The sequence below is a fragment of the Pithys albifrons genome, chromosome 10 (genome assembly GCF_047495875.1).
Source record: "Pithys albifrons albifrons isolate INPA30051 chromosome 10, PitAlb_v1, whole genome shotgun sequence".
NCBI lineage: Eukaryota > Metazoa > Chordata > Aves > Passeriformes > Thamnophilidae > Pithys > Pithys albifrons.
Genome location: NC_092467.1, coordinates 14,073,081 through 14,087,313, shown reverse-complemented (window position 1 = coordinate 14,087,313; position 14,233 = coordinate 14,073,081). Strand labels below are relative to the sequence as shown.

Below are 14,233 nucleotides of genomic sequence, written 5' to 3'. Positions count from 1 at the left end.
GCAGAAACTGACGCACACGAATATGAGGAAGAACTTCTTTACAGTGACAGAGCACTGGAACAGATTGCCCAGAGAGGAGGTGGAGTCTCCCTCGCTGGAGATATTCCGGATTGGTCTGGATGCAATCCTGTGCAAAGCACAAAGGAGAAATTTGAGCAGGGAGGTTGGACCAGACAACCCACAGTGGTCCCTTCCAACCTCTCTGACTGTAAAAAGAGAAACTTGCCTTAAGGTTTGGTAGAAAGGCCTATCCAGAGCTAAATTATACTGTTCTCTTCATTTTAATTTTTGTGGTAAAGGGAGTCTAGTTTAAGACATGGAAAACAATAAAACTAAACCAAATTATATCTGCATTGTTTTTGGGCAGCTACTAAAACTGTGAGCTTGAACATGCAAAGACTTTCAAGGCTTTATTCGCTCCAGTAGTTTCCATGATTCCTTACAGACCTTATGCCCAAACAGTGTTGCCATGCAAAAGCATGGAAAACAAATTTTTGTTGAAGTTCTGGAACATATTCAGGATCAAGAGCTTCTGATCCCTTCAGGAATTACTTACCATAAGTTCATGAAAAATTCTGGTATTTGAGCCTTATACCTGCTATGTTTAGATTGTGAGCAACTGATTTCACTGCATTTGTTAGTTTTTTACAGTGGAGAACGTATGACACACCAGGATCACGCAGCCATTACAATCCAGGCTGTGTTATCAAAGGTACTTATATATGCCAGTGATGTCATGAGTGTCTCTCTTGGCCTTATAGAAGTTTAAAAGCCCACTTTGTTTATTAACTTATTTTCTTATGGTGTCTAACATATACCTGATTTAAATGGCAACTGGTATTTGGGAAAATATTTCTGCCCATAAGAGACTGTCAGGCCTGACTGGAGTGCATGGTCATTGCGTGCCCATGCATAAATAAGCACTTGCACAGTGCTCAAACAATTTAGGCTACAGTTCTTTGCAGTACTGTGTGGTTCCCTGTATCTGGGGCTTTAGGGTTCCTTCAGTTAACTGAGGTGGGTTATATGAGTGATCACAGATCAAAACAAGCACATGTGTGTAGGTGAACTTTGCTTTATTTTTCATGTTGACATTTAATCCCTTCCTCAAGCAGAAACTGCTGTGCCATAGAGAGAAAGAGCTAGAAGGCATCAAAACCTTAAAGAAGCTACTGCATCTACTCTTCAAATGCAGGCTTACTTCTGACAGGCTTTAGTAAACAAACAAGGAAAGAAATAAGTGTCTTGGGTTGAGAGAACAGCAACAATAATAAATTATGCCAGTTCTTGAACATCATGGGAAAACAGGGGGGGTCCCTCCAAAGCTCAGTATTAACCACTGCCTTGGCAGGCTGCTGTACTACAGACTGACTTCTCTTACCTCTGAACGATTTATTTTTTCCATTTGCAGTCACGAATTCTGATTAAATTGTTACTGCTACCTTTGATGTCACTGTAGTGATAGGGCAAATGGCAGTACTACACTTAATGCCTTTGCTTAAATACAAAAAGTATTTTCCAGTTTGTCTTGCAATTTCAATTCTAGGACTGAAATAGAACTCAAAGGAGGATGCCCTTCACCTGACCCCTCGTCCTTGTACATTTGTTCCAGCTGAAGGGAGGAAATTGGGAGGGCTTGTTCTTTTTTACCTCGTACAATATACAAAATTTATGAGCTATGTATGTGCTAAAAGAGAAATTCTGGAGAAGTGTATGTGCTGCAGTGCTCACTGGAGAAGGCACCAGTGGGTAGCTCTTGATGGCAGTTGAAAACCAGTTATTACTGAGCACTTGGGGCATAAAGTCTCTCAACAAGCATCTACTGTTTAGAGAAAGGTAGCAGATTTGAGGTGCTTTTTTATACAACCCCCTCCATCCCCTATGATTGAAATTAATTTTTTTTTTACTTGGCAGATGTTGCCAAACTCAGATAATCAAGCTTTTATGATGCTTTCCCCAGGTCTCCAGACACTCCTGCTACCCTTCTCATAACAAAAAATATTCTTGTTAATTCCAACTCATTGAGCGCAAAGAGCATCCCTGAATTAGTACTTAAGAGGCATTTGTATCAGCAGTGCCTTGTTGTAGCCATGGGAAGCATGACAGTTTTACACTACTTGGAATCTGAACTTGTCAGTATAAATACATACGTGTGTGTGTGCATAAATATATAAATAATAACCAGCGTGCATCTCTTAGTTAGCTGCTACTTTAAACTTGGATATAAACGAGATCATGAACTTTTACTTGTAATATCACACTGCCACAAGATGTAGCAAAATATACTGTAGCTCAGTGAGAACAAGTTACATTTAAGGAAAATAAAATAGTGCTTTTCTTTGTATTCTCATCTTGCTGCTCCAAAAGATAACCGAATTTTTTCTTACAACATAATTTAATTAATTTTGAATTAGTAATATTTAAAGTCTAAATACAGTGATTTTCTGCTGCAGTACTTTTCCTGCATGCGTATATTCAATTAATTAAATATTGATTAGCAAATATATAATTTTGAGTTACAAATACAAAACTAAGTTCTGAGAATTAAGAATTACTATACAAGTAATTAAATTTATAATTTACATAACATGCTATTATGTAAACACTTGATTGCAGTCACACAAAAGATACACAGACAAGAGTGTTTTACTAAGCATTTAGGAAAATTATGTAGTTTAATTTATGAATACCAGTATAGTGTTCCCTCTTGTCCAATTAAAGTGTTACTTGAATATTGAGGCTTCTCATGAGTAGTTAGCCAAAGCTTTTCTGTAGATTTTCAGTAACAGAGGCTGCTGTATATAAGCATCATTAATAAGTGATGCTTGTCACTTATTCCCATTATCAGCCTTTCTAAAATTCTGTTCTCCAACCTCCTAATATCAATTTTATTTTGTTTGCAACAGCTATTTATTTGCTCAACTGTACTCCAGTAAAGAAAAATAGGAAAGAATCAAACTCTTTGCTACTGTAGCAAATAGTTAATATGTAACACTATTCAGTTTTCAAAATGAAACCTACTGCTAGATGGAATTTTTTTTATAATGCAATGCAGTAAACACAGGAAACAAATGAGATGACATTGCTGTACTCCTTTTAACATTTCATGCTCAGGATGAAGACATTTGTTCTTAAATATGTAAGATTTTAAAATCTTTCCTTTTGTGGTAAGACCACAACATGCCCACCAGTGTGCAGTTTATGATGCCCATACAGAAGCATGCATTAAGAGATGATGGGAAGATTAGTAGCTTAAAAAGAGATTTACAAAGAGGCAACAAACTAAAGCTTTTGCTCACACTTAAATACTAATTCAGTATTAAGACGGTTTGCAACATATGACAGCTACTTACTAGAGTATCAGAAGTGGTTATTCTGGTGGTATTTAGTCCTACCAGAGATGGCAGAGTTTGGGACATCCAGTTGGAGACCATTGCCATGGTACTAAGCAGAGCCCCAAGCTGCAGCAGCGGAGGGCTCATTGCTGAGGAGCTGATGAGCTCCATAGTGAGTGATTATCATCCCGAGCAGGCGGGCAGAGAGAGGCGTGACTGCAGCACACAACAGCCACAGCATGAGAGGAGATCGAGCTACCCACATTTAATCAGCCATTAAAAACACTCATATCCTCATTTGCCCTCTGTCTTTCTGCTCTTACTCACAAATACTTATGACTATCTTGTGCTGGCCACTAAATAAACAATCCTTTCTATGCCGATAATCACTGCAGTTTCTGGTGGGAGATGGCATGGGTGAATTATATCTTTATAGGTGCTAGACAGTCAATTAGCCCTTAATTAGTTCAGTCTGGCAGAATGGTGTGTGTTCCTGTCTGAAATGCAAAAGCCCAAGCACAAATGGCCCCCATTGGCCATCTCTGCTTTGGTAGAAAAATGCTCCAGTCTGTTTCTCAATATGACACTGCACTCGTCCGTGGAGATGGAAGAGCTCTCAGGCTGCCCATCAAAGCACCACGACCCTTTGTGGACCTTCCTTGGTTTGTTGATCTCTATAAATTACAAACAGCACTGACTTTATTATTTGCACAGCTTCTTATTAAGATATTAGTTGTTCATAAAAGAACATCAAAGTAATAAAGGTTCATATTTCTCAGTGTTCTTGGTAGTTTACAAGTTTTTATACCAAGAGTTACTGCATTATTTCCAGGGTTTGCAGACAGTATATCTTCATTGCTGCTTGGATGGGAACAGAAGATAAATTGGGGATTGCATATGTAGTATTTTTGATATTTCTTTTGGCTCTGCTGTTAAATTTACTGTTCTCCAGTGTTGTAGAATAATCTTCAGGTTCAGTAGCAATTTCTCTTATGTATTTAGCAATTGCAGGGGAAAAATAAAGCAGAAAAAAGAGTGTAGAAATCATTGTGCCATTGGGACAGTTTTACTTTTTTTAGAATTACTTGTAAAAGAAGTGTTGAGCAAGGGCTTCTAATAACAATTATTTAAGAGAAAAGTTGCTTGAAAGTTTGCAGAGAGAGAGGCTACTGCATGTCCTCCAGAGGCAGTTAAGAATTTTGTTTCTGAATTTGCTTCCAAAAACCTGGGGTTTTTAAAGGAATTTTGGTAGTTTGTATGAAGGAAACCTGCAAGCAGTGAAACTAAAGGGATATATTTTATAGGTGTATGTCATCCTTAAATGTATATATTAAAGTTACTAAAAACCTGCAAAAATTTTTTAGATTCTCAGAGCTTATACAAAAATTCAGGCTAGATGTTCCCCTTCCAACATTCATTCAGAATTATTTCCATAAATCTTTGCAGCTTAAAGAAGACATGTGGAAAATTAATTTTTTAAAAAGAAACTGAAAAACCCATTAAGAGCTATTATATAATCTTATAAGGAGTCTCTCAGCAATAGAAAACAGAAAGAACATCTGTGTAGCCAAGAATGAAATATTTTCTGGCAGTTACAGAGTAAGCTGAGCTGTGAAATGTTTCAAATACTCAAAAACCCTAATTCACTGAAGAGGTAAATTTGTAAACAGTGGAATAATGTGAGTTTGCTTATGTACAGTTTCTGCACAGGAAAATAAAACTTTTTGCTAGTTTCTTTGTATCTAGAAACATTGCAGTAAAAGGCCTAAATATGAAAACAATAATTAAATACTAAAAATGCGTAAGTTTTATTTACCTGTAGCATATTGAATTCACACACTAGTTTGTATGCATTTTGACTTACTTCACATACTTTGTCCAAAAGTCCTGGGACAAACTAGGGCTGTTCCCTCCAGAGAACTACAGTTGTTTTAGAACCATTGATAGTTGCTGATGCTGATGGCTGAACAAGAAACCATAATCTTTTTTGCTCATTTACAAAAAAAGTCTCCAGTGAAAAAAAGCTGCACTGGATCAGTCTCCTTGATCCCCTTAGCTCCTTTCTCTAGAAATGGTCAGCTGTGGATGCTTAAAAGAGAAGAGAACAGACAGAGAGTAATACTTTTCTTGGTGTAAACTTCCAGCAAACTTGTTCTTCTGAATTTATCAAGTAACATCTAAAACCTTTCAGGAGGCACAACATTCACTGCCATGGAGTTCCACAATTTAATTATGTCTTTTCTGAAAAACATACTTGCTAAAAGTCATACTTAGACTGCAAATTTGAGAAATGCTATGTTTAATCCAAATCTACAATTTTTCATCAAAAAACTTCTTTTGAGTTATAATCTTCATATGCTTCCAACAACCAGAATTGCTTTCAATAATTTTTCAATGCATTGGGATACTGGAAATATGGTAATCAAACCCATGAAACAACTCCATTTAGTTTAGTCTAATGATGCTGCTGACACTTTTAAGAGTCAGGGATGACTCTGCTTGTGTTGACCCCAAGGAAGTCGACAGCAGCATTAGGTTTCATAGATCAGGTTCTATGGTGGTGCCTGTGCTTGCCCTTCTGGGTGTTCAGGGTGCCTGCACGCAGCAGCCCCTGCAATGCCCTGGCTCCAGTCAGGCACCAGGGTGTCCTGGCTGAATCCCAGGGCACACAGAGGGCTGGTATGTGCCAAATTTCAGGCCAGGATGGGCTTGTGGTGGTGCCCATGGGGAGGTGCTATGAGATCCAGAGCTCAATGCATGCATGAACTTCACAGTTCTGTAATGGCAGCTGTTTTACTCAGTGTCTTTTTCTGTATTTCAGAAGGTAATGTTCATAAAAGCTTGGACTGTGTATTTCTCTGAAGATGGAGACCCCATGGGCAGACATCCTTGATATGGTGGTTTTGAACCTGAGAGGTAAGTCAGACCATTACTTGAATCTGATGAAGGGCTTAGTGAATGGCATTTCAGAGGGCATTTGAGTCTTTGCAGCAGAGTTAGTGCTTCTGTGGAGACAGGCTCCAAGCTGTCCCTGAACAGATGTGCATACTGAACCACCCAGAATGACATCAAGGGTCAAGATTTTTGTTGACCCTTCACTTCACTGGCAATTTCTTAATTTCCCAAAGACCTCCATTTCCACTGTTGACTGTGTAATATTTAACAATGTTGCATAATCTTCTAGTTTTATTAGGTTCTTCCAAAGTACCTCAGCATCCTCTTTAAACCTAACAAAAAAGATTGTTATTCATCAGTGTTACCACCTTTTTTATTCCTGTTGTGTTTTGAAAGTTTAATAAGCACAATAATTCCTCCAGTTCCACATTTCCTTAAAGTAATGATAGATTGTTTTGTTTGTTTTACCACACTGAACTGCAGCTTTTGACATTTTTGGTTTTCTTCTCTCAAACATTTTCTGCTCCACCAAAGAATGTAATCAGTCCCCTCTTGACTGTTTTAACATTGGACAAAGTACATTCAAAAGTCATAAAAGGCTTTTCTGAAGTCCGGATTAATGATTACCACTGATTATCCTTCATTCAGTGTATTGGCAACTGCTAGAAAGAATGCTGGCTTTTATTATGATTTTTCGTCACAGATGACATGCTGCTTTGGTTCTTGTGATAGTGTTTGTTAATGCAGTTTGATACTTTGTTCTGTTTTAACTGCTGAAGAGAAAACTTGCTGCCATGTAACTCACAGTCCTGCTGCAGGTGCGTCTTTAAAGAACACAGCAGGAGATGAACCTCCAGTGCTCTTGGCTGGTTATATAATTTCAAATCTCCCCATAGCTGGCATTCCCATGGTGCTGAAGTCAGAGCTGCTGTAGCTGCCTAAGGCTTTGAAGCCCATGTGCTCTGCAGGGCAGGGATGATGGCAGGTTGCACAAGTGTACGAGTCTCCCAATGCAGCCTTAGCCCAGGGGCTGCAGTGGCGTTGCTTACACTGGGAAGCTGAAAAGCCACTCCTGCAGGCCTGCAAGTGCATGGCAGCTGTGCCCTGTGCTGCTGCAGATGTACTGCCAGCCAGGGGTTGTTTACATGGGCAACACCTCTCCCTGAGACAGGGACAGGGCTTGTTCTGTGTGACACTCAGTATTCTGTGTATCTGTTTCATATTTTGTGCACCCATTTGTCAAATAGTTGCTTCAGAGTACTATTGCAAGAGAAGATCTATGTGGGAACAGAGACAGCCTTAAAAATGTTTCCTTCCTGAACAGTGGAAACAGTCACTGAACTATGTTTTGTTTTGTTCTTTGTTTGTGTTCTTCTGTTTGTGTTCTTATGTGTCTTATTATGTAGAAGTGTCCAAAACACCTCTCTGTTAAGAAACTAAAATGTTAAAATAATTTTAGTTGTATTTTGCTATAAATATTTCAGTAAATTAAAAAAAAATGGCAAGCAAAGAGTAGAAAATTTTCAGAACACATCTGAAAACACAAAGATCTTCCCAGAAGCCACAGATTAACTGTTACGCTCATCTTGCTAGGAAGTAGAATCAAAACCCTTATGATCTGTGTTTCATTTCACCTATGTGTTTGGGTGTTAAGTTTTCTAAAAGGTGCAATTTCACATTTCTAGTCTATGATAAACTGCTATGAATTGGTTTTTTGAACAAAAGATAGAAAGCAATGGCAGTTCTAAAATCTGAACAATATTCTTTATTATCTCAAAATTTCTGCTGGTATGATAACTTGTTTTCATATTTAACATCCCTTAAAGTCAGTAAACTGAAGTATCACTACAGAATAACTTCAGATAACTAGAGATTCAAATGATTGCATACTCAGGGTTCAGCTGTCTTAAATAGATTCCTTTGAAGCAGTGCAGAATTGGGATCTTAAATCTCAGTAAATTTGTACTTTGACAGATTAGGTTTAGAAAGTAAGCTCATGCATAAAAGTCAAACCTTCCCTTGTAGTGTTGTTCTATAGAGTTCTTTTTCATCATGTGATATATTCTAGTGGTGACTCAGTAGCACATTTGATTTAAAAAATGTCAGTACTTTAGTCATTAGTCATGTTCCTGAGCATTATTGTTTATTCACATTAGGTTAATGCATGTATACAAAGTTCTCAGAATTGGAATAGCAATTAAAATTCATAGAGCTGCAGATGGACTGAGAGAGCTATGAGTTCTTTGTGCTCTTTATGCTGTGAGTTCAGTTGCAATTTTCTGAATTTGGAGACCTGTACCTTCGTCATCTTACTCTGTGTTTTTGTTCAACAAACACCTTTGGCTTTGCAGTGCTATTTGCGAGTAGCAATATCCAAGTTCTTTGTATGGGCAGATTGAGAGGTGTGTGCCCCTGCTAGAGAACACCCTTTCACCAACTCATCAGTCCATACAGAGTGACATTCTCAAGTCAGGAGTCTCCACTGTTACAATTGTTGAGCAAGGAATTTTCAGTCCGTTATCCATTACATGCTCCTGTACTAATGCTGTTGAGGTGCATTCATCCTGAAGAGGTCTCAGCTATCTGTTTGTTCATTTTTCAGCCTTTAGGGAGCTTCTTTTGAATAAAGACATTGCTCTTAGAGAACATTTTCATGTGTTTTTCACACCTATTCTCTTGTGTTGTGCCATTAGCAATTCCCAAGTGCACAGAATAACGAAGTAGTGTGTCTACAGAGGGCTTAGTTCATTAGGAGAATTGACTGAAATGGGAAGCAGGATGGGCAGTCCACTTTAGGAAAGTCTGCAGTTAATTGAAACAGCTGGGTAAACCAAATGGGCAGGGAAGTACTAACTGAAATGAAAGGAAAAACTTCCATTGATTTCCTGCCATTTTAATTTTCAATAACATATGTATTATATACTCAATAAAACCTCCTAAGCTTTTCCCTCAAATGTGATATGATAATGGGTCTAATGGGAGAAAAAGCTTCCCTTCTAAAATATAAACAGGTATCTCTGTAGTAGAGAATGACTAGATTGTGCAGAGATTCCATTCTACTTCAACAGAGGTTGGATATCTGAATGCTTTTAGAGGGTACATGTGAATGTCAACTGCATTGTTTGTTGGTACCACACACCCTGTGATTACCTTTTCCTTTTATGCCTCGGCATGATTTATAGTTAGATGGTTTGGACACAGATGCAGCATTTCAGAAGAGAAAGAGGCTAGTTTTGGGGTGTGGAAAGGAGCTGTACCCCAAGGTCCAGAAAGGAGTTCATCTACTTTTTACTTAGTAGCATAGCTGTATTTGCATTGAGCCTTTGGAACTGAAAGCAAAGGAACCATCTCCTGTTGTCTGATTTCCGCTGCATTCTGGCAAACAGGTCTTTGGTTGTTCTTTGTCAATTAACAGCTTTGCATTACAGAAACACTTGGCTTTATCCTCCTGTATTTCCCAACACAGTCAAGACTGACTAATGAAAAAGTGAAGTGGGGAGGGTTATCCTGCTGACTTGCCCTTCACTGCATGATGTTTCATACACTCTTTTGGCAAGTCTCTTAAACCATAACATCATGCTGATTCCCTCTGCTAATATGTCCTTGTCATTTCCTCTATAAGGATCAAAGAGTGAAAAATTCTTCAAAAGTCTAACCCAGTCCTTACTCCCAGTGGTCTGGGACCACACAGGCTGCAGTATATATATAGATATACAGGCTACAGTATATATAGATACTAACCAAAAGTTTATAAGTTTAACCAGCATGGCACTTAAAGGCATTTAAAGGCTAGAGCACCCTACTGTTAGGATTTTCTAACAATGGTGGTATTAACATTTCCCTCCTGAGAAACGAAGATCTTTTTCTGTAGGCAGAAAGACTGAGAAAGGAAAATCACTTGTCTGTTCAGAAAGCACCATGTATTTCCTTCAAAATCCTCAAAAAAAGAAAGATTTTGAGAACGTGTCTCATGTCAAGCAAATCCCTGCTTTCTGGCACCATTCTGGAAGGGCAAGTTTACTTTTGAACAGGGAGCAAAGCATACAAGGAGTATAAGTGAATATCGAGAAGATTTCCTGGGTGATTTTTCCTGCAAGACACAGGTGTTAATGGGAGCACTGTGTCCAAATTCCAGAAGTTAGCTGTGTTCTGTCTAGCAAAATGCTTCCAGCAGTTTCTGAAGGCTGTATAGTGCTTTGAATACAACACAACAGGTGCTGTGTTTCCCCTCAGAGATGGCTGCATTTCAACAGTGGGTAAAACAATCTATATACATGCTACAAAGCATGATCTGAGATCAAAGGTGCTATAAAATACTTTTATGTTTAAATAAGGGTATAGAAAGCAAACACTTGCTATTTATCAGGCTGTAACAATCCTGAAAGTTTCTAATTTGAATGATGCTGAGAAGAACTGAAAGTATTTATTTGGAAATTAATCAGAATGGTATTACTTGAAGAAAAATAATAGACTGTCCCATAGACCTTACTGACATCGACATACTATTCTAGCTTTTTGTAATTTCCTATTTATATTCTATAGAACAGAAATATAAGTTTAAAAACAGATTTCACTTTAAAGGATTCGGTTGCTCATTTTTATGAGTTCCTTTTTCTTTTCTTATTCATGTTATTTAAACTGGTGTGTGACACTGGGAAGCAGAGCTGGGTCCATCCTTGTGAGTGATGGGCGCTGCCCTCCACAGCAGTGCCAAGGCCCTGGAATGCCAATAGCAACTGAAATTTTTTTGTGGATGAGGAATTTGAGTGTCAGACTTGAAGGCACAACGTTCTATTCCCATCTTCTCAGGAGTGAAAAGAGGTTTTTTTTTTTAAATTGATGCAGTTGTCTGAAGATAGTACTGTGAGAAATGCACTTCTCTAAGGTGCAGCAACAAACAAACTGAAATGTGAATATAAAAAACCCATAAAGGTGTCCCAGATCAGTGCTCCTGCCTCTCAGGCAGTAACAGTGGTTTGTACTGTAAAAACTAAATAAAATACGGTTTAATATAATAAATAGTATCTGCTCTAATCTTGGCTACTCTTTTCCTGAAATGACAAGATGAGAAGCAAGATTGTAAAGCCAGTTAGCACATGAAAAGTTTACAATAACTTTGTAAAACTATTAGGGGAAAAGAAAAGAAAGCTGCAGGAAGGAAAAGATCACTGAAAAACCTGGAACATATTTAGTGGTGAGGTGTTAGGGATTGCTGCCTCTTTTCTCCTAATTTGTAACTTGACTAGAACAAAAGAAAGATGCCTAGAAGACAGCCCAAAGCACCCTCTTTTCCAAAGGCAGTATTCGTCCCTGGGGCCATTGGCAGTCCTGTGCCCTCCTCAGCGTGGGCACTGTCCCCTCGGCTCTGCTGCTCCCTGTGTCAAGGCTGATATCCCTTCCCCAGAACTAACAAAATCCTGAACTGGTTAATATTCTTAGTATTGGAAGTGGCCTCTTTTTTTGGGACAAATAAGGCTACTGTAGTTCACACAGCTTATGATTTTTCAAGATCCCAGGCTCAGCAAATGTGTTGGACGACCACAGATATCCACAATGTTTTGAAAGAATTCATTTGTATTCTGAGTTGCCTTCCTCCATTTCTACCAGCAGTTTAACTCGGGTGTGACTGACATACTCCTCTGCAGACTTTTAGTATCAGCACAATGCTCAAACCCCCACACAGGCAGGAGTCAGGCACTATTAGGAGAGGCCAAGTCCTTCTGATTAGAACAAAGTGGTCTACATTGAAAACTCTCATAAAACTAGGCACAGAAAATTGTGATTCAGTGTAAACACAAAGATAAATGTAGATACATTTTCAAACTTGTAGAAAATAACTGGAGAGAGACTCTAAACCACCATGTTCATAATATAACTATGTAGCTTGCGTGGTGGTCCTTACAGGTTAATAATTTAGTCGCTTGTGATTCTTCACCCTGGCACATGTTGTCCTTACCCTCTTTTTCATGTGTCTCTCAAAACAGGCTATTAATCATGTTCTCTGAGATAGAAATTCGTGGTCTTGGACTAATAATGGGTGATTTTTCAGTTATTACAGACCACTATTGCAGCAGATGAGGAGATGGTGAGAAAGGGCTGGGCTCTGTTGCTTTGCAGTCACACAGAGCAGTGTCTGACACTGCAGGCTGGGACAGGGGAAGGCAGCAAAGCTTTGACAGTGCAGGGAGCAGCTCTGACACCAAACTCCTCAATGACAGCCCACGCGAAAAGTTCACATTTCAGCGTCCAAATACAAAGTACTCTAAAAAAACACCAAACAGTTCACATTGTGTCACGTAACACTCATTCTTTTACAGTTGCATTTTATGACCAAAGGAAACAAGGTCATTCCCAACTGAGGAGACGATTGGAATTTTGCAGTTTTGCACCTTTAGTGAGCTGACAACAGAGAAGTATAAATGATGAAGACTCAGGCAATACCACATCAGATGCCTTCTGTTTACTGACACTCTCCATAGCCTATATTTTTAAATGTCTTTTCTGCAGTTTAAGGCTACTTTTTATCATCTCCAGCACTTAATCCTTGTGTGCAGTCATAATCCTCTGTTTACAATATCAAACTAAAAAACTGCAGACATCATTATTATTTCACAGGAGAAAAATATGAAACGTGTGATGAGTGAGAATCAATGAATAGCTTAGAAGCAAAGACTTCATTTAGAGAGAAAATGTCCACAAGAAGTTCAATGCAGGCGGTTTCTTTTCTAGCCTGAATCAGGCAGGTTCACTAATTAAGAATCACAAAGTCAGTGAGTCTTTTGGACTGCTTTGCAATGTGACTGTGAAGAATAAAATTCACTGGCAAAGCTGGTGAAATTTTACATAAACTTTTAAATCTAATTAATAAAAAAGAGTGAAGATTTTGATTAATGAAGGCATTTACATAACCTTCAAGATTTGATATTAATTTTACAGGGAGATTTAACTAACTTATTAACAAATGACAGAAATTTAATAAAATATTTCTACCAAATGTTGTAATTAGTTTCTGCAGCTTGGCTAACAGGGCTACAGAAAGTGAAAGAACTATTTGCAAAAGGGCAAAAAACCTTTGGACACACAACTTGTGCTGGAGCTCGTGAAAAGTGTTTTCAGTCCAAAAATATAATTTTAAAAACATGCACAAATTCATACCAAGTACTACAAAACAAAAAAAGAAATTTTCAATGGAAACTACTGTACAGCTCAGACTATGCAGTTTTCTGTATTTTCTCTGTCCTGACCAAGCAATAATTCTGTTCTGATTTTTTGTCTTGCCTTAGTGTGTTCCTAGCCAAGGTTCATATCTTGTGCTTTTAAAAGGCACCAAGACATTAACAATAACAGTAAAAACTATTAATGTGAAACTGGAAAAAGATGGATATGTTTTAGTCATAATGCCATAAGGCAACTAAATAGCAATAAGAAAGCACTAAGGCCCATTATTGTTAGCCTTGAAAATCCATTTTCAATTTGTAACTAGAATAAAATTATTTCAAATTGCTATAGAAAGAGATGGTTTGACAGAAATAGAAAGATGCTGAAGAAAATGTTGTGGCACTCAAAAGAGGGAAACTGAAGAAGCTGCATTTCACCCATACTTCTTTTTCCTTGACTTTTTGCTTTCTGATGGACTAACAATTATTGCTTATTTGTTTTCTAACGAACACAACACAGTCAATCTGTCACAAATAAGGAGGAAAGCGATTCCAGATGGAACCCACATCAGACGGTGCTTAGGGACAATATTTGTCTTTTTTTGAGCCAGCTGGAATGCCAGAAGGCTATTTGCAAGAATCAGGTCTTTCTTCCCCCTTTCAATATATAGTGCAGGAACGAAAAGGTGAAAATACATTCTCTGGTGTGAAAATAAGGCTGCTGCAGGAAAATGCCTTCTGTCTGTGTTCTTACTTCTCCTAAGTCTCTTGTGGTCAAAAGGGAGGGAAAGCAGGTACATTAATGCAGGATTTTAGCAGTGCACAATCAGTAATAGCAAGAAAACT

At 38.2% G+C, this 14,233-nt stretch overlaps 1 protein-coding gene across 2 annotated transcripts in view; it reads right to left on the bottom strand.

Annotated features, from left to right (window-relative positions):
* The window catches only part of OLFM3 (olfactomedin 3), a 54,218-nt gene that overhangs the window by 17,181 nt on the left and 22,804 nt on the right, over positions 1–14,233 (bottom strand). Inside the window, exon 1 of one of the 2 annotated variants that reach the window (XM_071564930.1) lies at positions 3,354–3,498. The exons of the other annotated variant lie outside the window; for it this stretch is intronic. Within the exon in view, the coding sequence (XP_071421031.1) occupies positions 3,354–3,482 (129 nt within the window). The 5' untranslated portion in view covers positions 3,483–3,498. Of the gene's footprint in view, positions 1–3,353; positions 3,499–14,233 lie in introns of those variants that run through there. 2 annotated transcript variants of the gene reach the window in all.